Consider the following 24,633-nt stretch of genomic DNA (forward strand, 5'->3'; position numbering starts at 1 on the left):
GTGTGTGGGGATCACACACCTGGATCAGAATGACATGTTTGGAGCGGTGTGTGGGGATCACACACCTGGATCAGAATGACATGTTTGGAGCAGTGTGTGGGGATCACACCTGGATCAGAATGACATGTTTGGAACAGTGTGTGGGGATCACACACCTGGATCAGAATGACATGTTTGGAGCAGTGTGTGGGGATTACACACCTGGATCAGAATGACATGTTTGGAACAGTGTGTGGGGATCACACACCTGGATCAGAATGACATGTTTGGAACAGTGTGTGGGGATCACACCTGGATCAGAATGGCATGTTTGGAGCAGTGTGTGGGGATCACACCCGGATCAGAATGACATGTTTGGAGCAGTGTGTGGGGATTACACACCTGGATCAGAATGGCATGTTTGGAACAGTGTGTGGGGATCACACCTGGATCAGAATGACATGTTTGGAGCAGTGTGTGGGGATTACACACCTGGATCAGAATGACATGTTTGGAACAGTGTGTGGGGATTACACACCTGGATCAGAATGACATGTTTGGAGCAGTGTGTGGGGATCACACACCTGGATCAGAATGACATGTTTGGAGCGGTGTGTGGGGATCACACTGCCTGCCACATCATTCTGGAAGTCTAAGACTTCTAAAAGCTCAAGTTTCTTAACTGAAAAATTTTTGTTTTGATCTGAATGAAGAAATGGCAGTTGTGAGAACAGGGAACTCAGGGTGCTGATCCCAGGGCCTTGGCAGAGCCCAAAGTCAGATCCACATCCAGCAGGGAGTCCAGGCCCTTTTTGAGCAGGTTCATCCCTCTCTTCCTGGGTCACATAGCTCATCCCACAGCCCTGTGAGGCTGTTGGGCAAGTGGCTCAACCTACCTGTGTTATGGTTGTCTTCTCGTTGTTCCCCTAGGGCCAGGGGAGATGGTGCCCACCACACAGGCAGTAATGTCTTGGTGAGGATGTAGTGAGACAGTGTGGTGGGAGGAGCGTGGGGCTGCCCAGTGGGGACAAGGGCCTCCTCCTGTGTGAGCTCTTAGAGCAAGGAGCTCTGGAGGGAAGTGACGGCTACAGCCACTTCCGGTGAGCTTCTGGGTGGCGTTTCTGTCACTGTGATAGAACAATTTGGGAGGAGAGTGTGTGTTTCAGTATAGAACACTCAGGTCACTGATGCCAAGGTCATGGAGGACGCTGCTTACTAGTTTGCTCTAATGACTGGCCCAGCCTGCTTTCCTTCAGCACCAGAACCAACCCAGAGGTGGCCCCACCCACATGGAGCTAGACCCTCCCACAGTAGTCATCAACCAATAAAATGCACCACAGCTTTGTCCACAGGCCAAGTGTGTGTGTGGGGGGGGCATTTTCTCAGGTGAGGCTCCCTCTTCCCAGTTACTGTAGTTTGTATCAGATCAACACAAACTAGCCAGTGGAGAGGCAGATAGGGCTGTGCCTTGGGAGCAGCCCCACCTGTATCCATGGCCTCCACAGTTGGGGGAAATTCTAGGTGTTGGCAGGTGGTGTATACTGGGGAAAATGAGTTGTACACCTTTACACACCAGTGACTTCACAGAGGTCACCAGAGTGGGATCTGTTAGCCATTTGCAGGTGATTCTTCCAACTTTGTCCTAGCTGATGAATCAACCTTGATCCTCCTGCCTTGGTCTCCAGACAGGAGAGGTGGCTCAGCAGGTGCTCGCTATGGAAACACAGCCTGTGTCCAGATCCAAGCACCCACAGGAACAAAAGGCCAGGTGTGGCCATGTCAGGCTTGTACCCCAGCACTGCGGGCTTCAGAGACAGGAGGATTACCAAGGCTAGCTGGCTGCCACCCTAACTCCTTGTTCAGTGTGGGGGGGGGAATGCTGTCTCAAGGCAATAATGTAGGGGAGTGATAGAACAGGGCGCCTGGTGTCCTCCTCCGACTTCCCTGTGTTTAGGATAGGAGGGAGAGGGGAGGAGGAAGGGATGCTCTAGCGGATACTGACTCCGGGTATCAGGTTCACTTCCTCCGCTGCCACTCCTCTCTCACCTAGGGTCTAGTCTCAGAGTCTCCATCTCCTGCCGCTGTGGGGTGTGGACCGCTGGATCACCTAGGGTCTAGTCTCGGGGTCTCCATCTCCTGCCGTTGTGGGGTGTGGACCGCTGGATCACCTAGGGTCTAGTCTCAGGGTCTCCATCTCCTGCCGCTGTGGGATATGGACCACTTCGGCTCCTCTGAGAGCTGTGACGTCCTCAGGGCCAGTAGCCTCTTGATAAACATCTCAGATTTGTTGACTCGCACATAGTTCAGAAGCCAGTGTATGAAATAAATGACAAACGATGTCCTTGGACAAAGCGAGAGTCTTAAAATAGACACAGGCAAAAACGGAAACAAGTCATTTGCTTTTCTGGGATCACAGGGAAAGAATGTGCTCTGAGGGCTCACGTGAGCCCCGCAGAAGGACCCCACTGCTGGCTTGGTACAGCTCAGATCCTCCGACCCCACCAGTAATGGAGGAGCTCGGAAGGTCTACAGTACAGCCCCAGATTAAGCCAGGTGGAGTTCTAAAGTCCTTGTACTGAAAACTAGCAATTTCCGGCTCTGGAACAGCCCATGCCCTGCTATGACCCCTTTGCCTCTGTATTTTCCACTCTCACCAGAGAAGTCTGCAAAGGGCAAGCATGCCTTCAAATATGGCCACAGCTCCTAAGAGCCTTAGGACTGTTTGTCTTTCCCAGGGAGCAGCCTGTGTCAGTGGCCACTGACCTCACTGTTTTCCAAATAAAGGTTAAAATATGTATATCTTAGTTTTCCCACCAGATATAAGACACGTGGCCAAGGTGAAAAGCTTTGCTACATCTGTTTTATTATGGTAAGAAGGAAGCTGTTCAAGAAAAAGATTTACTGTTGGTGAGCATCGCTCAGAGATGATTTGCCTGTGACTATCGGGCTTGAAGCATCCTAGGAAGGGATCACCCCGGACACCAGCTCTCCAACCCTTGAGGGTTAGCATGAAGTGAGCACCGGTAGAGTCAGAGCCAGCCTGAATGCTTCTTTAAACTCCCAAATGCTAGTCCTGGACTTCTGAGTTACCCTCCGCCCATTATGTCTGCATAGAGGATCTAATAGCCACTGTTGACCGCTCTACCTGCATAGGACACGCATTTGGTTGTTGTTTGGAGAAGGAGTCTCAGTGTGCAGTCCAGGCTGCCCCCAGCTCACCACAGCCCAGGCTGCCCCCAGCTCACCATAGCCCAGACTGCCCCCAGCTCACCGTAGTCCAGGCTGCCCCCAGCTCACCGCAGTCTAGGCTGCATCAGCCTGCCAAGGGCTGGGGTTACAGATGGGCTCAACACACCCTGAGAAAAACATATTTTTAAACTTCTAATTGCTAAGATTGGATGTCCTTTAACATAGAATAAGCTATACTGATTCACACTGCCTGGGGTCTTGGAGATATGACTGGATGTTATGACCAGAGATGACGACAGACGTCGTGATCAACTAGGGACCGTGGGGTCTGGAGGAGCCTTTAGGAACCGCACATTTGTTCATTTCTCTCTCCCAAGAATGGAAGGCAGAACACAGGGAATGCTCGAATTCAGTAATTATTTGAAATACCACCTAATTAAGGGGAAATGATCACACTAATAATGGTTCTAAAAACATAAATGACAATATTGTAATGCAAAATGAAAGTACGGGTAATTAAAATTCATTCCAAAGATACTCACTCAGTCAGCCCTCTGTGTCTGTGGGCTCAAAGTCTCCCTCGTCATTGTTCCTGCAGCCGTACTGCACAGCCGTTTCCATGGTGCTCTCATTGTATTAGGCGCTGGTGGCTGACTGGGGAGGATGTGTGGGTCAGGTGCTGATCATTTGTGCATGGACTCTGGTGTCCGTGAAACAAACCCTCACTGACACTGAGGGATAACCACACGTGAGGACCAGTGCTTAAACATGAGGTAGATCAGAGGGTATCTGCACTGTATGATTGGTAAGTGAGTAGAGCAGAAAAGCTCTGTTGAAATTACCATGACTCAGACCTGACTTTACAGAGTAAGAACGTGTCTCTGGGTATGCCTGTGAGCTTCTGAGGTAGTCCCAGCATTCTATGCCCCCCAGTGTTTTTACTTGTGTGGAGGTCCCATGTCCCTGTGGTTCTGTGTGTTCAGAACTGCAGCAAGGATTGCATGTCTCTTCAGAAGCAGGGTTATTAAAACAAAGGCCTCTTGTTTTCTGCCTCCTCAATCACTTGCTCTTGGGAAGTGATAGCTGCCATGACACTCAGGTAGCCAACAGAGAGACCCATGTGACAAGGAACACAGCCTGCTATCAACAGCCCCTGAGCATCTCAGAATCTCTGCACTGGAAGTTGGCAGCATTTTCTCTACAAAGAAACCAGATAGTGAATAGTCCCAGACTTGTGGACCCTGTAGCCTCTGTCACAGTTTGTCAACAGGAAATGTGGCACACTTCAGATTGCATACCGATTGTCCAGTTATAGACACCCTCAGCCTCGTGCCAGCTTGGATGGCTGCTGTCTGAGTCCACTCAGACTCCTCAGGGGCTCCGACCAACGCTCCCCAGCTGCGTCCACATCTCCAACCCACCTTAACTCTAAGATTTTGATTTATTAAGCTACTGAATTTTGGAGTGATTTGTTGGGCACTAGTAATCCAGAAAAATAGGGGCTCTGGGTGATCCATGACCCAAGTTCAGCCATAAGTTAGCTGTTGATGAAGCTGGACAATGGGCACACGGAAGCTTTTTTCTCTTTGTAATTAAGACAGAAAGGTTTGTCTGAAATCAAGCACCCCACCCCAGGCCTGTGACTCTGAGGCCTGTATTCTCATAGCTCCCTCTCCCTTCATAATACTCAAAAGATTACATAAAGGCATACCATCATTGCTGTAGTGTTTTGGATGCATAGATCACAGAGACACACAGTGGACAGGCATCCCACCGAGGCATAAATACCAAGAGGCACTGACCGCTGGGGACCATCTCGGAAGTGGGCAAACAGACAGAAATGTGTTATTACTCCGTGAAGTCTAGAGTTGGGACAATTGTTGACTGCATTTCCCCCACCGCTCTCTGCCACCTTAGACCCCCAACTTCCATCCAGTGGAGGCCTTTGTCTTTAGATGCCAGGGCTGCTCTTGAATCCTCTTGAGCCTGTCCCTGCCTCTCTATGCTGTGCACTAGGTTAGTCAGAGCCAAGAGGTGGGGACCTGCTCACTGCTGGAACACAATGGCGCAGTCCAACAACTTTCTCCTCTGGCAGTGCTCTAGCGGTTCGTCTCCATCCCCACAGACCTGCACCAGAGACAGGCTCTCATTCTGTAGCCCAGGCTGGCCTTGAATTTACCCTTCCTACATCAGTCTTCTGAGTACTGGGATTGCAGGTATAATAACTAGCTTTATAGTAAATTGAAAAAAATCAATAAAAAAGGAATGACATTGTAGATGGAAGTTTCTGTTCTGCTCAGTCCACAGCCAACAAAACACATAGAGGCTTGTATTAATTATAAACTGGTTGGCTTGTTAGTCAGGCTTATTATTAACTAGCTCTTACAACTTAACCCAGAATTCTTGTCTGGGTTAGCCACATGGTTTGGTACCTTTGATCAGTGAGGCATTCTCATCTGGCTTCCTCAGCATTGGGTGATGAATGCAGACTGAGTCTTTCCACTTCCCAGAATTCTCCTAGCCTGGTCGCCCCTCCTATACTTCCTGCCTGGATACTGGCCAATCAGCATTTTATTAGACAAGTGACATCTTTACAGGGTACAAGAGCATCAGCCCACAGCATGACATAACTGCTTCTAGGCGTGGCGGAGAAGAAGGTTTATTGTAGATAAAAGGGAGAGCATAGCCAGAGGCAGGGGAATCTGGGGGAGTCCAGAGACTGAGCGGGACCATGTGAGGAGAGAGGGTAGAAGAGCCGAGAACCAAGAGACTGGTCAAGGGAGTAAAAGGTAGACCAATGGCTGGACTGTATAGACACAGGCAGCTGGGGGAAGAACAGCCAGGCCCCTGGGCTAGAAAAGTTTAGGGGGTTGGGGTATGCCAGCCAGGAGAGCTCTCTAACTGGTAGAGACTGAGGGGCAGAGAGAGAACCTGCTTTGGCTTGTTATTGGGCAACTCAGTCAGCCATTTGCCCTAGGTTTGAGATGGAACTCAGGGCAAATGACATTCCACCTGTTGGGCACACAGAACAGGTGTTTGAAGCAATCCGTCTTCTGTTCTGTTGTCATATCCACCTCCCTGACCTGGCCGATGCGTGGCCGGTGAGTCCATGTTCAAATCTGGGGCCCTAGTTAGACTAGGAGACTGAATAGATGTCATTCTGATCCTATGGTTTCCAGGATGACTGTGAAGTAAGATTCAGGTTGTTTCACGGTGACAAGTTTCCTAGAGCAGGTGTGCTTGGTAATACCATTTACGGCGGGCTTGAAATTATGAATGAGACCTCCTAGGGAACCCTGGAGAGCAACCATCAGGAGACCAGACCATTTCCCGCTCTTAGCTACAGTAGCCCATTCTCCTCCCTTGGGAATTCCCCACAATGTTGTTTCCCTGGTCTCAGATGGAAGAGAAAAAGTCGTCTTTCCTGGTCCTCTGTGAGGTGGTGCTTTTTGTCCTGCTTTCTTGCAGGCTCTGGTTTAGAGCCCTCAGGGCAGTTCTGCGGGGAAGGTGCAGGCTGTAAAGCTGGTCTTGCCTCCCAGCAGGGGTGGGAGAGACAGTGCCTGTTGTGTTGTTTGAAAAGTGAGTCTGGGGTCTGCCTGCCCTAGCTCCTGCAGGGAACTTTTCCGAGGAGATGACAGGCTTATTTTTAATTTGCCAGTCTGGGTTTCCTGACAGTGCAAGAGAAAATGAACTGCCACGTGTTAAGAGGCAGCTCCTACCCTGTCTGTTCTCACATGTGATAAAGACTGTTTTGATTAGAGACAGATTAAATCTAGGTTGCTTTTTGGTGGGAAGGGGATGTGAGGAAATGGAACTAATGTGTTGACTTTTTCCAAGTATGCACTACACAAAAGTTTGGCATTTAAGTACTTGTATGCTAATGTGCACGTGTGGGCTTTTCTCCCAGTAATAACAGGCAAGCGGAAGGTTGATCCTCCTGTTGGGTTCAGCCCATCGGTTTGAATGACTGTTCTCAAAAGAAAGCATTCTTCCTCTGTGAATGACAATGATATGTGTGTGCATGTGTTGTACATGCATGTGTGTTCATGTGTGTGCACATGAGTGTGTGCATGTGGGTTTATATGTGAATGTATGTGTGTTCATGTGTGCCTGCATGCGCGTGTATGCATACATACATATGTACACGTGCATACATACATTTGCATGGACCTGTGGTACTGGGGATGGCACTGCTACACGGGGCCTCTTCACTCTGAGACAGGATCTTGCTAAGCTGTTCATGCTGGCCTCTGACTAAATGTTGTTGTGCTGTAGGGTCACAAAATAAATGTGCCTCCAGGGTTGAGAGAAGCAGCGGGGAGTGGAGAGAGGAGCAGGTGAGCACCCAGGTGCCTGAGGGCAGCCCCTTCCCTCTTCACGGTTCGGTTTGGGAGTCTTGGCCATGCTCTTGACAAGTGCAGACAAGAAAGGAAAATTCATGTGTGTGGTTTCTTTCCTCAAAGAACCCTCCAGCTATGATGAGAAAGTGAGGCATGCAGGCATATCTGGGGGGGGGGGCATCATCCCCCTTGACCTGGTGAGGTGACCCTCCACCAAAGGAGAGTAACTGTTGCTTCTACAGCCCAGTCCTGTTCTCCAGAGAGATTCCAGGCCTGCACTGAGAGTCAGAGTCAGTCTGCTAGGGGAAAGGACCTGCCTTCTTTGGCAGCATCCTTAGGCAAGGGATTCTGGGAGTGTTCTCAAGCTTGTGACTCCGAGGACTGGGCCACGGCTACAGTGTGGGAGAGACATGTAAACTCAGCAGGTCAGATAGCCTTGGTTTGCCCAGGTGATCATTGCAGAATCGCCAGGACTAGACTCGACACATGTATTGTGGGTGGGGTGACCCAGAGGTGGTCACAGGCAGTCAGCCTGGGAGAAGCCAGCGCCATCCTTACAGGTACCATGTTCCCAGGGGTGGGGACGGAGTTGGGAAGGCTGTGATGATGGGTTAGCATTGACTTTACAGGCCAGTGGGTGTGGATAGGCAGCCCGCCAGTGCACAACTGTGCACAGAGCAGTTCTCATCGCTACTGACTGTCAGTGTAGCAGTGTGACTCCCCTTCGCCTCAGGGAAGCTGAGGTCGCCAGCGTTTTACACAGCCTCCGAATACATGGCGACTGTTTAAACCAGTTAGCTTTAGCTGACTTCACTGTTTGCAAGCGTGTTGGGTATGGAGAATGAAAGTGCCTGCATGTTCTGGCTTTTGATGTGTGGTGGCTGTGTGTAGTAATAAGGGCGGCGGCGGCGGGGCTATGTCCCCAAAACCCCAGCCGCCTGCCTGGCTAGTTTATGCCCCGAAATAATTACACACAAACTGTATTCTTTTAAACACTGCTTTGGCCCATTCCTATCTAGCCTCTTCTAGGCTAATTCTCACATATTAATTTAGCCCATTTCTAATCATCTGTGTAGCGCCCCTAGGTGCGCTTACCGGGAAGATTCTAGCCTATGTCCATCCTGGGTCGGAGCTTCATAGCGTGCATCTTCCCTGGAGCGGGCAGCATGGTGTCTCTCTGAAGGCGTCTGCTCTAGAGAGGAGAGCTGTCGAGTCTGACCTCACTTCCTCTTCCTCCCAGCGTTCTGTTCTGTCTACTCCACCCACCCAAGGGTGGGCCCATCCAATGGGCCCAGCAGTCTCTTTATTGCTTAGCCAATGAAATCAACAGATTGATATATGACACTCCCCCATCAGCTGTGTCCTGTGCGCTGAGTCAGTATGGACCACACAGTCCTCAAGACTCTGCCTGGGGACAGAGCCCCATGCCACCCAGGCTGCCCAGGAGCCATGGGAAGGTCGAGGTTTCCAGGAAGATGGGTTTGTCCTAGGGACCAAGAGCTGCATTTCTGCAATTCTGAAATGTGTTAATGCTCGTCATAGAAGCATGTGGAGATTAGCCTGTGTTTATCCTGATGGTGAGGCAGAGGCAGGAGGATGGCTTTAAGTTCCAGGCTAGCTTGGACTACATAGTTCCATGCCAATCCAAGCTGAAGAGTGAGTGCCTGTCTAAAAATATGGGGGGGAAGGAGAAGGAAGGAAAGGTGGGGAAACGGAAGAGGGAATTGGGGATAGATAGGAAGGAAAAGCTCCTCATTCCAGAATTCAGCCGGGAGAGCCTGGATCTTTAACGAAGCTGAGGAAATGAAAATTGGCTGTGGAGCCAGTGCTTAAAGAAAAATTCACCAAGGACCTGAAAAACACAAACTGCCCACCACTCCTCTCTCATCACTGAACTCAACAGTGTGTTCCACTTAAAACCCATCCTCCCTCCTTCCCTCCCTCCCTTCTTTCCTCCCTCCCTCCCTCCCTCCCTCCCTCCCTTCCCCCTATCCCTTTGTTCCCCTTCTTCCCCCATCCCATCATCCCTTGCTCCTGATAAACATGGCTTTGCTTAACTCTGGTTCCTCCTTAGACTCTTAGTCTGCACAGTTAGGGGGCTCTGTTTCATGGTCCCCAAGAGGACCCTGTGTCCTCAGGCTGCTGAGGGCAGAGCTGGACTGAGCTAGGGAACCGACAGTGGAGCCAACTCTGGTTTATGGTTTCATTGTATTTTTCCTGTTCTTTTTCACATCACACCTTCAATTAGATATTCCACCTTAACTTCAATTAGATATTCCACCTTAACTTCAATTAGATATTCCACCTTAACTACTGTGCTGCTTGATGCAGGTAAAAGAAAATTGTTTTTTCCGGTTCCAAAGAAGTAGGCAGTTCCCTCTGGCAGGTGGCTGTTGAGAATCCAGTGTCACATGGATTTGTCAGTAATCAGGCAGTGAGAACCGTATGTTTTAGGCTAAAATTCTAGCTTTGAACAAAAGCCTAGACATAAAAACATGCTAAGGAATAATTTGCCAGTTCCTTGTGAACTGAGGGAGTCCATGACATCACCACGCAGTGAGTTCCTGGAAAGCCAGTGGACACTGCCTCTGCCCCTTCAGGGCTGTGACAAAATGCCTTAGTCTGAATTATTCATGAGCGATACACGGCTATTGCTTGTAGTTCTACAGACTAGAAAACCCAAGGTTGAGGCTCTGCTGGGCTCTGTATCTGGAGAGGCCTTGCTAACTGCTTCAAAGACAGAGCCTTGCTGCTACAAGCTCACATAGGAGAGGGCAGAGGGGGCTTTCTCAGGTGTGTGTGTGTCTGTCTGTGTGTGTCTGTGTATCTGTGTGTCTGTGTCTCTTGTGTGTGTGTCTGTGTGTCTGTGGGGGGGTGTCTGTGTGTCTGTGTCTCTTGTGTGTGTGTCTGTGTGTCTGTCTGTGGGGGGTGTCTGTGTGTCTGTCTGTGTGTCTGTGTCTCGTGTGTGTGTGTGTCTGTGTGTGTGGGGTGTCTCTCTCTTGTGTGTGTGTCTGTGTCTGTGGGGGGTGTCTGTCTGTGTCTCTTGTGTGTGTGTGTGTGTCTGTGTGTGGGGGGTGTCTCTCTCTTGTGTGTGTGTCTGTGTCTCTTGTGTGTGTGTCTGTGTCTGTGTGGGGGTGTGTCTCTCTCTTGTGTGTGTGTCTGTGGGGGGTGTCTCTCTCTTGTGTGTGTGTCTGTGTCTCTTGTGTGTGTGTCTGTGTGTGTGGGGGGTGTCTGTCTGTCTGTGTCTCACCCCCCCTCCCCCGTGTGTGTATTGCTGTGAATTCAGGACTTTGGTGCTTGGGAGGCCCTCTACCACTGGCACTTATGGGTGTTCCCAACCTATCCAATCTGTCTGATGAGAATACTAATCCCTTTCATGAAGTTCCAACTCCTGATAGCTCAGCCACTTACCCCAAACCTCACCTTTTTGTGTGCCACAGTGCTGTCTGGTTCCAACTTGAATGGTGGGGCACTGACATTCAGCCCTGTGAACTTCCTGGGGGGAGGTGACCATCAACACTTCACCTCTCTGCCCTCCTGTGAACTTCCAGGGTGGAGGTGGCCACCATTACCATCACCACTCTGCCTTCCTGTGGACTGTGGGAACTCACATAACCTCCTAAATAAGTATGTCAGTCTGTTTCCCTAGGACCCCTGCCCCCCCCCTCCCCACACCGCATGAGAGCCTGTGCCTCTGGTGTTCAGAGTTCACCGAGTGGCAACATTTGTTGAGGTGGGAGCAACGGAATCCTGAAAACCTAGACAGCTTGCCAGAAGATCCAGGCAATGCATGGGAGCTGGGCTTTGTTCAAAGTTAGAGCATGTTAGATCAGTTTGCAGTAAAACTATGGGACAGATCTTAGCCATTTTTTAAAAGTCCACATTTATTTAAAACTGCAAGAAATTCTGGAGCTGGTGTTTGCTTCACTATTTGATGTGTTTGCTGCATCAAATGTGTAGGATGGGGCGTGGCAATGCAGGGTCCAACACTCACAACTATGAGGCCAGCCTGGTGATACACTAAGACCCTGCCTCAAAACTCAAACCAAGAAAGAAGACGGGGGAAAGAGCCATGGAAGAGAGCCTGACACCTGAAAGGACCAAACAGTCTCAGTCTGGCTTTTACACTCTTGTTATACTAGCAACAGGCTTGGTGTTAGGGATGCATACCGGGTTCACTTTCCGTCCAAGACAGGGGCAGGCAGGTTGAGGCACCATGAAAGGTGGCTAGGGAGAGAAGAGCCTCTGGGCAAGCCGGATGTGACTCAGCTCTCGGCAGCATCAGCAGCCCTGGCTGTGGTCTGGTCTAGTACCACCCCAACTCTCCCCTCAGAATATCTATCCTCTGCTACTTCTGGGCAGGGGAAGGAGGATCCTCCTCTATAAAGCATTCTGTTTTAAGAGGGAAAACGTATAAAAATATAAATCCATTAAGAATGTTGAAAACAGTTGGGTGGTAGTGGCGCACGCCTTTAATCCCAGCACTCAGGAACCAGAGGTAGGTGGATCTCTGAGAGTTCAAGGCCAGCCTGGTCTATAAGAGCTAGTTCCAGGACAAGCTCGAAAGCTACAGAGAAACCCTGTGTCAAAGCCTCCCCACAGTCCCCCCCCCCAAAAAAAAACCATATTCACAGCATACAGAGGTGTTGTAAGGAGGTTGCTTGTTCGTTTTCCCTGCCCAGACTCCTGAAATAACCACACAGAAACTGTATTAATTAAATCACCACTTGGCCGATCACTATAGCATATTCCTAGCAAGCTCTTACATATTAAATTAACCCATTTCTATTATTTTATATTTTACCATTAGGCTCGTGGTAGGCAAGGTTCCAGCTGGCAGTTCACATCTGTCCCCTCTGGCAGCTACATAGCATCTCCTGACTCACCTTCCTTCTCCCAACATTCAGTTTAGTTTTCCCACCTACCTCTATTTTTTTCTAAGCCACTGGCCAAAACAGATTTATTCATTAACCAATAAAAGCAACACATAGACAGATGGACCTTCCATACCATAGAGGCTAATCCCACATCACCTCTCCTTTTCTGTCTAAACAAAAAGAAAGGTTTTAACTTTAATATAGCAAGATTACATACAGCAAAATAGTTATTAAGCAAAAATTATAGTTATAATATTTATTCCATTTATATTTGGAAAATACTCTATCTATCTTAGCTTTGTGAATCTAAAGTTTTATATCTAATCTATCTTTTATAATTATAACTATCTTTCTTCAATTCCATCGAAGACTCCAGAAGGATATAATGTTACCTAAGTAAACAGGAAGTGCATTGTAAGCAACTTCCAAAACTCTAGAAGTGGCAGAGATATCTTGCTGCCTGGACAGTCACCCAAAGTTCTTCTGTAACATTGGGACATCCATCTTCAGCCTACAGACTCATAGTATCCAGCAGACTTTTCCATGAAGCAGGAAATTTTGAAGACAATTCCGTCTATTTTAGAAGTTTGTCAGTCACTTTCTTCTGTGTCCTGCAGAATTTCTGACAGACTCTTTCATGAAGCAGGAACCCTAAAGGACTGTCTCACCTTTAGGAAAGTTCAGCAGTCATTTTTCTGTGGGTCCTGCATGTCCAGTTCATATAGCATACCCAGTCCAAGCAAGAGCAGTTTCTTGCCCAAATGGCTAACAAACTCCATAAGGAAAGCCTCTTTGATGCCCATCATCCTCTTGAAGTAGATTGGTGCTGCCAGGAGCAGACGTGTCTTATTGTCATGAAAAGTCCTAAGTTCTTATACATTTTAAATGCCATATTCTGTTAGTCTTTGAAAGGCTTGAAGAATAACTATCCATCTGAAATATATCTCTGTACATCTAGAAAACCTAGCTAATATGACTACAAGCTTGACTGTTATAGATGACTTTATTAACCTGTATTTCTTTTTTAAATTGATTTTTATTGAGATATCCATTTTTCTCTGCTCCCCTCCCTTCCTCTCTCATCCCTTTCAATCTGCTCCCATAGTTCCCACACTCCCAATTTACTCAGGAGATCTTGTCTTTTTCAACTTCCCATGTATATTAGATCCATGTATGTCCCTCTTAGGGTTCTTATTGTTGTCTAGGTTCTCTGGGATTGTGAGTTGTAGGCTGGTTTTCTTTGCTTTATGTTTAAGAGCCACTTATGAGTGAATACATATGATAATTGTCTTTCTGGGTCTGGGTTACCTCACTCAATATGATGTTTTCTAGCTCCATCCATTTGCCTGCAAAATTCGAGATGTCATTTTTTTTCTGTTGTGTAGTACTCCATTGTATAAATATATCACATTTTATTCATTCATTCTTCAGTCAAGGGGCATTTAGGTTGTTTCCAGGTTTTGGCTATGACAAACAATGCTGCTATGAACATAGTTGAGCACATGTCCTTGTGGAATGATTGAGCATCCTTTGGGCATATACCCAAAAGTGGTATTGCTGGGTCTTGAGGAAGGTTGTTTCCTAATTTTCTGAGAAATCGCCATACTGATATCCAAAGGGGATGTACCAGCTTGCAATTGCACCAGCAATGCAAGAGTGTTCCCTTTTCCCCATAACCTCTCCAGCATAAGTTGTCATCAGTGTTTTTGATCTTGGCCACTTTTACAGGTGTAAGATGGAATCTCAGAGTTGCTTTAATTTGCATTTCTCTGATGACTAAGGTTGTTGAACATTTCCTTAAGTGTCTTTCAGCCATTTTAGATTCCTCTGTTGAGAGTTCTCTGTTTAGGTCTGTACCCCATTTTTATTGGATTATTTATTCTTTTGATGACCAATTTCTTGAGTTCTTTGTATATTTTGGAGATCAGACCTCTGTCTGATGTGAGGTTAATGAAGATCTTTTCCCATTCTGTAGGCTGTCGTTCTGTCTTGTTGACTGTGTCCTTTGCTTTACAGAAGCTTTTCAGTTTCAGGAGGTCCCATTTATTAATTGTTTCTCTCAGTGTCTGTGTTACTGGGGTTATATTTAGGAAGTGGTCTCCTGTGCCAATGCGTTCAAGTGTACTTCCCACTTCCTGTTCTTTGAGGTTCAGTGTGGTTGGCTTTATGTTGAGGTCTTTGATTTATTTGGACTTGAGTTTTGTGCATGATGATAGATATAGATTTATTTTCATTCTTCTAGTTATGCAGTTATCCAGTTATCTATTGCATAGATATCCAGTTATGCAAGCACCATTTGTTAAAAATGCTTTCTTTTTTCATTTTATAGTTTTTGCTTCTTTGTCAAAAATCAGTTAACCTGTATTTCTTAATTATAGATTACATTTTTAATGAGATGTACAAACACAATACCTTAATCAAGATCAGAAATATACATATAACAAAATTGACCTTAAATTTGTATAAACAGACCAAGATCCATACCAATACAAAGTATTCATCTCTATAACATATCCCCCTTTAAATGTAAACAAACATTCATAAACAATCATTTAGGGAATTTGGGCATAGTTCTCTCCAAACTGCTTCCTGCTTTTTGTTCGGTCAAGTATTTTGGGAGGTATATGGAGACCTTTTGCAGGGGCGAGGGAATCTTGGTACATTAAACCACAATAGTCTGGAAAGAATCCATAGGTTCTCATCCTCTGTGAAAACAAAAGCAGAACCTCTTTTTCAAAGCAACATATTCTTAGACCCAAATTTTGAAGTCAAGATAACTTTTAAGTATATATATGCTGGTTTAGCTTAGCAGCCTCTCTCTGTATTTAGCTCTTTCACAGTCAAAAAATTCAAAGGAAGCACAATAATATACATAATCCAGACTCTCTGCCTATTTTCCATCTTTATGTGGCTTATATTTTTTACTCTATTGCTTTTTCTACAAGTTTAATATTTGTTTTATTATCTTTACTCCTTTAATCTATGACTCTGTACTCTATATTATAACTATCTATACTCCTTTTCCTCTCTCTCTCAAGCCTACGTACATTTATGTAACACTGTGACCCCTTTACAGGTCTTTTTATCTGATTTTTCTTTATTGTGTGCATATCTGTAATTATTTTTTGGCCAGGAGCACTTTTTTTTAATGCTAAGCAGGCATGGCTAGGACTAACCCTGCCTGTTGGCTCCACCCAGCCCAATATGGCAGAGGCATGTTCATTGCCTCTGAGAGCCAAGCAAACTGCCTCAGCTCCAGGGTCACAGTGTGTCTGTGTCACCATTAAGCAAGTTTTTTTTTTTCTGAGACAGGGTTTCACTATAGCTTTGGCGCTTGTCCTGGAATTAGCTCTTGTAGACCAGGCTGACCTTGAACTCACAGAGATCCGCCTGTCTCTGCCTCCCCAAGTCCTGGGATTAAAGGTGTGCACTACCAGCACCCGGCCTACCATTAAGCAATTTGTAGCACACTGCTCACAGACCCCTTAAGTGCTTTACCTTCTGAAAGAGCCAGAGCTGTTTGCACAACTAGCACGAGCCAGGAAGCCCTCCCCTAAAGAAGCTGTGCAGCCTTGGCTGCCAATGCTGAGTCAGGAAGACCTCTCTTAAAGGAGATGCAACGCCCGCTTGCCACCAGCAAACAGAGCTCATCTGAAAAAAAAATGTGGCTACCACGAAGCTATGCTAAACTGTTTTTTTTGTGTGTGTGTGTGTGTCTAGAAATTTTTTCCAAGCTCTCTCAGGTTTTATGTGGATGTAGCTGCCCCACGTTGGGTGCCAATTTGTAGATGGAGGCTGTTTGTTTATTTCCCGGCCACCCAGACCCAAAATAATCATATAGAAACTGTATTACTTAAAGTGCTGCTTGGCCTATTAGCTTGGGCTTCTTATTAACTAACTCTTACATCTTAAATTAACACATTTGTATTTTTTATTTTACCATGAGGGTCATGGTTTACTGATAAGGCTCCGGTTCTTTCTCCTTCAGCAGCTACATGGCGTCTCCTTGACTCTGGCTTCTTTTCTTCTCTATCTCTGCTTGAAGTTCCAGCCTTGCTCTATTCTGCAATGCCATAGGCTTAAAGCAGCTTCTTTATTAACCAATGGTTATAAAACATATTCACAGCATACAGAGGGGAATCCCACATCACCCCCTCCCCTTAATCTATCTGAACACAGATTTGCCACCTGGAGGAGTCAGGGAGGCAAAGGCCATAAGGGATCCCAGGACAGACAGAACCAGGGAAGAATGGGGTATGTAGAACGCCAGTCCCAGAGGTCCACCAAGACTCCTTTTCATGTCTAGTAGGGCATGTGCATGTGAGCAAACTGATTAGGGAAAGAACCATCAGAGTCGAGACCACTAAGCCTGGTGTGCAGAGTTGGACAATGTGTTCCTGTAGCAGACAGAAAACTCAAAATTCATGGGGAGATGGGAGGACACTCAGGAAAGCCTGCCCCACTAGTAGGGAATAACTCCAAGCTGAGCCCTCCTGTGGACTCACCCAACAAACCATAAAGACATGGTTTTAACTTTTAACTTCATCCCAGAACAATACAAAACTTCCCACGAATATAGACAAGCACACACAATGGTGAGGAGAGCCAGTTATCAGTTTGAACTGACGATAGAATCAGTAAGGATGCGATGGAATCATTAAGTATAGTCCATGTGTTGTAGCAGTCACATAAGATGATTAAACATGTACATCTGGTGTCTGAAGAGTAAAGCCTCAGATCGGAAAACACATTAAATAGGATAATTGGCAGACAAGATGTTAGACTGGGAAAAAAAATAGTAAATTTAAGGACACATCATAAAATGCAGCCGAGAGAGAGGACAAAATCTTAGAATAGGGCATCACCGTGCTGCCGGATACCCAGCGATGAAGGACATGGATGGCAAATCTACAATGATCTCATTAAGGGGTGAGTGACTGCTGGCCCCTTGCTGTGAGGACTACAGGAGGAAAGTCCACATTGTGCTGAAGACTCTGGTGGAGTCAAGTCAAGAAATGTGTGTGTGTGTTTGTCTGTCTGTCTGACTGTCTCTGTGTGTGTAGCCCCTTATAGGAATGGGAACAGTTTCTGTAGTCCGGGGCAAGCTGGGAAATGTGGTCTTTCAGCAGGGACATGCGGGGGTTGGTTGATTATCATTCCCCTTAAGTTCTAGCCAATCTTGTACAGCGGGGTGTACAGCCACTGTTTTGAGAAGATTATGAATTCCTTTGCAAGGTGGAAAAAGTTCAAAGAGGAAGCCAGGAAAACAAACATCCAGTAGAGGCTGAGGGTCAAGAGGCCAGGGAAGAAGAATTCTACACAGGGAAAGAGAAAACTCCAGAACTACTGTGAGGGAAGGCCAAGGACAAAGAGAGAGGACCACAACCCCTGCTGCTGGAGGAAGCCTGGGCATGACCACTGAGGCCTGTCTGGGGACAGGGACAAAAGGGGAGGGCAGCTGGCTCCTGGCGGGATTTCCAGAGTTGACAGCCCCTCTGCCAGTCTACCTCAGCTCTGACAAATGGGGTGGGAGAAAGTTTGTGCCTGGCTGCTGCCCCTGAGAACTCAGCCTGCTGGTAAGGCTGGGTGGGAGGGAAGGGTGCTGAGCCGGGCTTCATCTGGGTGGGGGCACCCCGCTCACTAGTGAGGACCAGAAGTACTTAACCCTGCAGGAAAGGGGACCCAGAGAAAAACAGCTCCATTAAACAGACGGCAAAGAGCACAGCTTAGGCTTCTAAGCCAGGCTCAGGACCAGTGAGTAGACAGCATCTCGGAGTCCCCAGGACGGGCTTGGCAAAGCCAGCAGTGTGACTGGGGGCTTTCACGTTCTGATGTGGGCAGGAACAGCACAGTGCCCAGACAGGCCTTCCCACTCTGTGGATTCTGTGCCCACAGGCTCAGTTGGGAGGGTACCCAGTAATTTCCAGAAGAATGAGGGGTTTTAGGGCTTTGACAGCCTGGAATAACTCTGGGTGGTTTCCATATAAAGAGTCAAAACCATTAGGCAAACCTGACTGGAAACAAGCGCACACAGCAGCCCTGCGCAGGGTTGGAGAGCAGCTGAGCAGTACCATTCAAGGCCTGTTGTCGCGTCCAGACGGCTTTGACATGCTCGCTTCATCACGGCAGCCCATCTCCAAAGACAGAGGAGAGGGAACCCGGCAGACCCTCAGCACCATCATCCAGGGCCCACTGACCGGGAAGGTCCCTGACAGTGTGAAAGGAGTGAAAAATGTGGGCTCTTACCACCAGGGGGCAAGCAGCGGGAGCAGCGGCTTTGTTCTGGGGAAAACCTGAACCGGAAGACAGAATGGTGGGGCACATCCAACAAGAAAAGCGGGAAACTGGAGGCTTTGGAGAGCAGGCAGGCTCCAGGAGTAGCCAGACCAGAACTAGTTAAAGTCAGCCAGGAGGAACCTGACATCCTGTATTTCATTTTAATTTTCTTCATCAGTCACAAAAGTAAAAAAAGGAAGGGAGAGAATTTGGAAGACAGAGAAAGAAAACAGGCAGGAAAGGGAAGGAAGCCTGAGTGAGGCAGGTGTGTGGCCCCATCGCCCACATTGACCGTGGCTTCCTCTGTTTCTACTCCCTGCTTAGAGACCCTCCCTGCTGCGCTGACACTGACCCACTCCACCTGTCTGTCTGCTTGCTTCTTGTTTTCCTGGTCAGGGTATCTCTATGTACCCCTGGCTGTCCTGGAACTCACTGTGTAGACCAGGCTGGCCTCAGACTCTGAGATCAGCCTGTTTCAGGCCACCACCACCACAGGCTTCTTCTCCAGGCTCCAGGTTGCTGCAGAGCCAAGCCTGGCCCTGTGTTCCCTGCTGGGCTCCAGACTCCACACTGAGGGACTCGGGGACCCTGGCAGGGTATACATAGGACTTCTTAGTGCCCTTTGGGCGGTCGGCCTAAAGACTCTGGGAATCTTGTTAAAATGGAGATTCTGATTCAAGGTCTAGGTGAAGTCCACACCCTGCCACGTGTCAGACTCCCAGGCCACAGTGAGTCCTCAGGCTGGGGAGCATGCCCGACATGGCGGGGGGGGGGGGAGGGGGCGACATGGCGGGGGAGTCCTCAGGCCTGACATGGCGGGGGAGTCCTCAGGCCTGACATGGCGGGGGAGTCCTCAGGCCATGGAACATGCCCGACATGGCGGGGGAGTCCCAGACCTGCCTTTCTCCACTTGGATAGCTGGTGAGTTCCAGACCAGAGTTTCTCCACCAAGGCATTCAGGAGAGGTGGGCTTTCTCTGAGACTGAGGCCAAACACTGTCCCTCTAAAGCAGAGAAACAATAATGGCACCCACCTCACGGAGTTAGGAGAGGAGGGGTCAGTGGTCTCAGAGGGCCGAGTACAGACGGCGGGAGCTGCTGTCACCAAATGTGGGACATACGGCAAAATATTGAAGACCTTTCTTACCACGTGGGCCAAACCTGCTTTGGTTTGGGGGTCCTGCTTTGGCACAGTATCCCCTCAACTGGAGCCATGCTTTGCTTCAGGAGGGCTGGTGGAAGGCAGGTTTCAGGTCCCTCCTAGTGTGGCCTTGGCAGGGCGAGTTACCTTATTGGGAGCCATTTCATTGAATTAATAAGGTCAGGAGGTGATCTGAAGAGGCTTTTGGACCTAGAAAGAAGAAAACACCCCAAGTGGACGGAAGTATCTGTGCATTTTCTGGTAAGAACAGGCAGGAGGGCGGCAAGGGACTTAGGACACAGCCCAGTGTCTCAGGACCCACTGTGCGTATCTCACGTTTTTTAGGTTAAAAATAAGTGGCTTGGTCTGGCTCACACTGCAGGAGAGGAAGCTTTGCAAAGCCTTGAACCCCAGGGCCAGGTCATGAGAATCATGAGAGAACGCATGACCCATGTCCTAAAACCTAGCTGTGGGGACCAGTCCTCAGGGGATCCTGTTTGTTCCAGCCAGTTCACCATGGGAACTAGTGTAGTGGCTCCCAGTCTTCCTGGGTCCTTCTTCTGCAGGGTGACTTCAGGGATATTGGTCTGGAGTGTGTGTGTGTCTGTGTCTGTGTCTGTGTCTGTCTGGTTTGTTTAGTTTGGTTGTTTTGGGGGCAGGGTCATGCTGTGTAGTATAGGCTGGCCTTGAACGCTCCACCCTTTTGCTTGGGTTTCCCCTGTGCTGGTCCATGGCCACACCTGGCCTCACATTTGTTCTATTTTGTTCTTCACCTTCTGAATTCCGACAGTGAAAAGTGTAATACAGTAGGAGTTATTATTCCACTGTTAAGAGTCACTAAGCGAACAATTCCTTGTGAATATAAAAGTCTCGGTTTTCAGATTCTATACCAACCCATGTAGTGGGTGTAGCCACGGTGGTGACTCACTTAGTGGGTTCAGGATGCCATGAATGGGGCACGAGGCCGGCAGGCACATCCACGTGCGGAGGGCGGGGCTCCTCGCACTATGTCGGCAGTTTGTGCCTTTGAAACGATACCAGAATTTAAGTTGTGAAGATACACTCTTGAACTGTTTGCTTAAGAGAGCATTATAAACAGGATGCCTGTTTTACAGGGTTTGCCACTCTCAGTGTAAAAACTGTCCCCTGAGATCATGTGAATTCCCCAGTTGCCACCCTGGTCCTCCTCCAGGGGAAGCATTGGTCTCTAGGAAGCGGGAAATGGGCGGATCAGAGAAGCAAACTTATCAGCAACTAGTGGGAGAAAGGGGTGCCACCGGCAGCCACGTGAAGGATGAGCAGGGCGGTTGTTCCATGGCACACTGCTCACCTCCTCTTCGGTCTGCTTGCTCCCAGCTCTGGGCTGTGCTCCAGGTGCGAGAAGGTCAGCACCTCAGCGGCAGGCACCCTGTCACCCTGCCCCCAGGGTGGGTGTGTGATGTCTAATCTAGAATACTGACTAGCTGCCATTTTGACAGCTACAACAGACCAGGATTGAGGTGAGCATTGAGTGTGAACTGGAATCAGACCAGTTAAACCAGGACTGAGGTGAGCATTGAGCAAGTGTGAACTAGAATCAGACCAGTTAAACCAGGACTGAGATGAGCATTGAGCAAGTGTGAACTGGAATCAGACCAGTTAAACCAGGACTGAGATGAGCATTGAGCAAGTGTGAACTGGAATCAGACCAGTTAAACCAGGACTGAGGTGAGCATTGAGCAAGTGTGAACTGGAATCAGACCAGTTAAACCAGGACTGAGATGAGCATTGAGCAAGTGTGAACTGGAATCAGACCAGTTAAACCAGGACTGAGGTGAGCATTGAGCAAGTGTGAACTGGAATCATGCTATCCCAGGCCACCGTCCTTGCTCCTGGGAAGCCTTGAAGGGGAGCCAGATGTCACAGCTCAACTAGGGAAGCCACCTCAGGAACCTCCTACAGTGTCCGCTGTTCACCCAGGTCCTGGAGACCAGATACCCAGCTCCATGTAGCCACAGCCTAGGGTTGCTCAGGCTCCTTCCGAGTGAGATTGTTGGGCCCAGGGTTCAGGTGCAGAGAGATTTTAAGCCTGGCAATATCTGACGGGAAGCAAACTTTCAAGCACTCCTAACAGAGGGGTCCTGAAGTTTTAGTGTGGGCTTAGCTAGGGAAGGAGTCTGAGTACAGGAGGCCAGAGGGGCTGAGATGAGCAGAGTCCGCTGTAGCCATCCCAGGTCTGGGGGATCTTCCTGTAGTTCCTCACGGTGCGGGGAGGGGACACCCAGCTACACAGCTCCCCCAGGCTCAGCTTAGGCAGAAGACCATTTGGGTTGTGAGTGTTTAAACAAATCCATTGTTTCTTCACTCTGCCGATACTTCACAGGGAAAGGTCAACTCTATTGTGCTGTCTGATGTCTATGCAGGTTCTAAGTTCAGGGTCCTCAGAGTCCAGCTGATGTCTAAAGGGGCGACTTTACTCCCATCCTCCCCACACAGAGAAACTGAAGAGCTGAAGAATGACCTAGAGATGCCCTTCAGCTAGGGCCTGACTCAGTCAGGAATCTCCAGTGAGGGTGACCTAATCCTGAAGGTCCAGCCACAGAGGGAGGCACAGGCTGACTCGGCTCAGCTGGCTAAGTCACTGGGATCCATTGCTCTACGGCAAATAAAGGCCACACTGCCTGTGACACCAGACCACCCTCATACTCTGCCCCAGCAGAACAGCGTGGCTCTGAGGCCTCAGACCCCTCTGGTCCCTAGAGCAGTACTGAGCCAGGCAGCCTGGAGAACTCAGCCTGTTGAATCTGAGCCAACCCTGGGCCTGAGAGAGTGACTGTGGTCCCTGGGGGATAACCCCACAGATACAGCAATTACAAGGTCAAATGGTACAACAGTCACTTAGGGGGTGGTCATTCAAGGAGGAAATCCCATTTGCCTTGGGCTGAATCTCCGCAGGCCAGGCCAGGTGCTCCTTCTGGGAGAGCTGTGGACTCCCTCCCGGGTGTTCTGCTACTGTCTGTCCAATCAGCTGCACCTTGAGGCCTCCGGTGTAGCCTCGGATACAGGAGGAACAACTTGCATCTCACAGGAGCCTCGGAGCCTTCCTAGTTCTCTCCCTGTCTGAAATGCCAGGGCCTGCTCAGATTCAACACCACTTGACTCTAACGCAGTTTTCCATTTTTTGTGGTTACTCGTCAACCAGGAAATGGATGCCCTCCGCTTGTCCGTTCATTCTTTCGGTCACAGAGACATTTTAAATGTTGGTGGTTATTCACTGACACCAGCTGGCGGGGTCCCAGTGAGGTCATGGTGGACTCTGGCTGTAGTGTCCGTCTCCGTGATTAGGGCTGGTAGGGCCATGTGAATCTGGGCTGTCGGGCTGGTCTGCATGACCGGGGCAGTTTTGCGTCCACGGCCGATAGGTGTGCTGGGCTGAGAGAAGCTGAGTGCTGGTAATGGAAGAGGTGACAGACCAGAAGGGGCACAAAATGTTGTGGCCTGTCTCTGCAGGTTTGTGGACTAACTCAAACCAGCTGTGTCACTCTGCTGGGGACACTCCATAAATGTGGGGCCCTGGGCAGGGATGGCCTGTGTCTACCCAGTGCCCAGGCCCATGCAGGAAACACATGCCCTGCACTACCTGCCTCTCCCCCACCTAAAGCTGCTCTGTCCCTGGGTGGAGGAGCACAGGGCGAGGGAGCCTCCAGAGCCATCTCTGGATCACGTGGAAGGAGACAGACCAGGCTACAAGGGGCAGTAGACCTCAGAGAAGCAAGCTCCATAGATCTGGGGCCTTGGGAGGGCACTTCTGCCTGCGCATGTCAACCCGAAGGCCCAGGGCACAGCCTGGCACATGCGGGCCAGCACTGTTGATGCGTGGGCCAAGGCTGTCACCACATCCTCTGCTTTGAGCCACATTTCAGTGTGTGCTCATTGACTAGCAAGTGGGCAGAGCCGAGGAGGCCGTGCTCTCCCATGCCCCAGGGAGGCTGTGGGTGCTGTGCAAGGCAGCCCTGTGGCTGTGGACGCAGGACCTGAGAAAGGTGCTGGACCTGCCTGGAACCTGGAGCCTCTCAGCTCATGAGGACAGGGTAAAGACCTGGCCTCACTTTTCTGTCCTGTCTTTTCTGAGGTCCCCGGTATCCGGGCTCACGGGAGCATTCTGCCTATACCAGTCATTCCCTCCAGCCTGGTGAGGAATGCAGGAAGCAAGCCGTGGGCAGTGGCTGAGGGGCACCTTCTTCCTGGGGTTCACTCCTCTGCTGGGCCTCTGTAGGACAGGGCCTCTGCCCCGTCGGTGCCACCACTTGGATCTCCATGGTTCATCTGGTGCTCTGTGTTCTCTCAACAGCAAATGAAACTGGTGGCGGAAAACCTGAAGGAGGAGTCCCAGGAAGACAGAAGGGAAGCTACCTAGCCCCAGAGCGCTGGCTGTCCTGTCCCCAGCCTGTCCTGAGGAACACCTGCATCACACCTGCACAGGGCGGGGTACCACCTGAACTTGGGCCAGGTGCTGGGCTGTGTGAAATGACGGACACAGCGGGCACCCTGGCCCTGCAAGGACTGGTTCTGTGGAAGAGGAGGCTGGGACCCTTGGTGGCTCCCTGGTACCCTCTCATCTGGACCCTCCCAGGGCCTCGGCTGCCCTTGAGCTCCATCCCTATGGAGTCCCCAGCTTTCCACACGGCATTCACAGGGCCCACGGTGGGGTGGTGGCTTAGGGTTTGTGCCTACTATACCGATTCTCAGGATCCATGCTGAAGGGCCCCCCCCCCCACCTGAGCTCCTCTTGGTTCTCTATAGCAGTGTGTTGACTGACTCTAACTGAGCTATTAAAGGCGGCCCTCACCCAA

General features: G+C 49.2%; 1 protein-coding gene across 1 annotated transcript in view; it reads left to right on the forward strand.

Annotated features, from left to right (window-relative positions):
• Ano10 (anoctamin 10) overlaps positions 1-24,633 on the forward strand; it is a 119,664-nt gene extending 95,031 nt beyond the window's left edge. Inside the window, exon 13 of the mRNA XM_075964076.1 lies at positions 24,132-24,633. Coding sequence (XP_075820191.1) covers positions 24,132-24,197 — 66 coding nt within the window. The 3' untranslated portion in view covers positions 24,198-24,633. The remainder of the gene's footprint in view (positions 1-24,131) is intronic.

The sequence above is a fragment of the Microtus pennsylvanicus genome, chromosome 3 (genome assembly GCF_037038515.1).
Source record: "Microtus pennsylvanicus isolate mMicPen1 chromosome 3, mMicPen1.hap1, whole genome shotgun sequence".
Lineage (NCBI taxonomy): Eukaryota > Metazoa > Chordata > Mammalia > Rodentia > Cricetidae > Microtus > Microtus pennsylvanicus.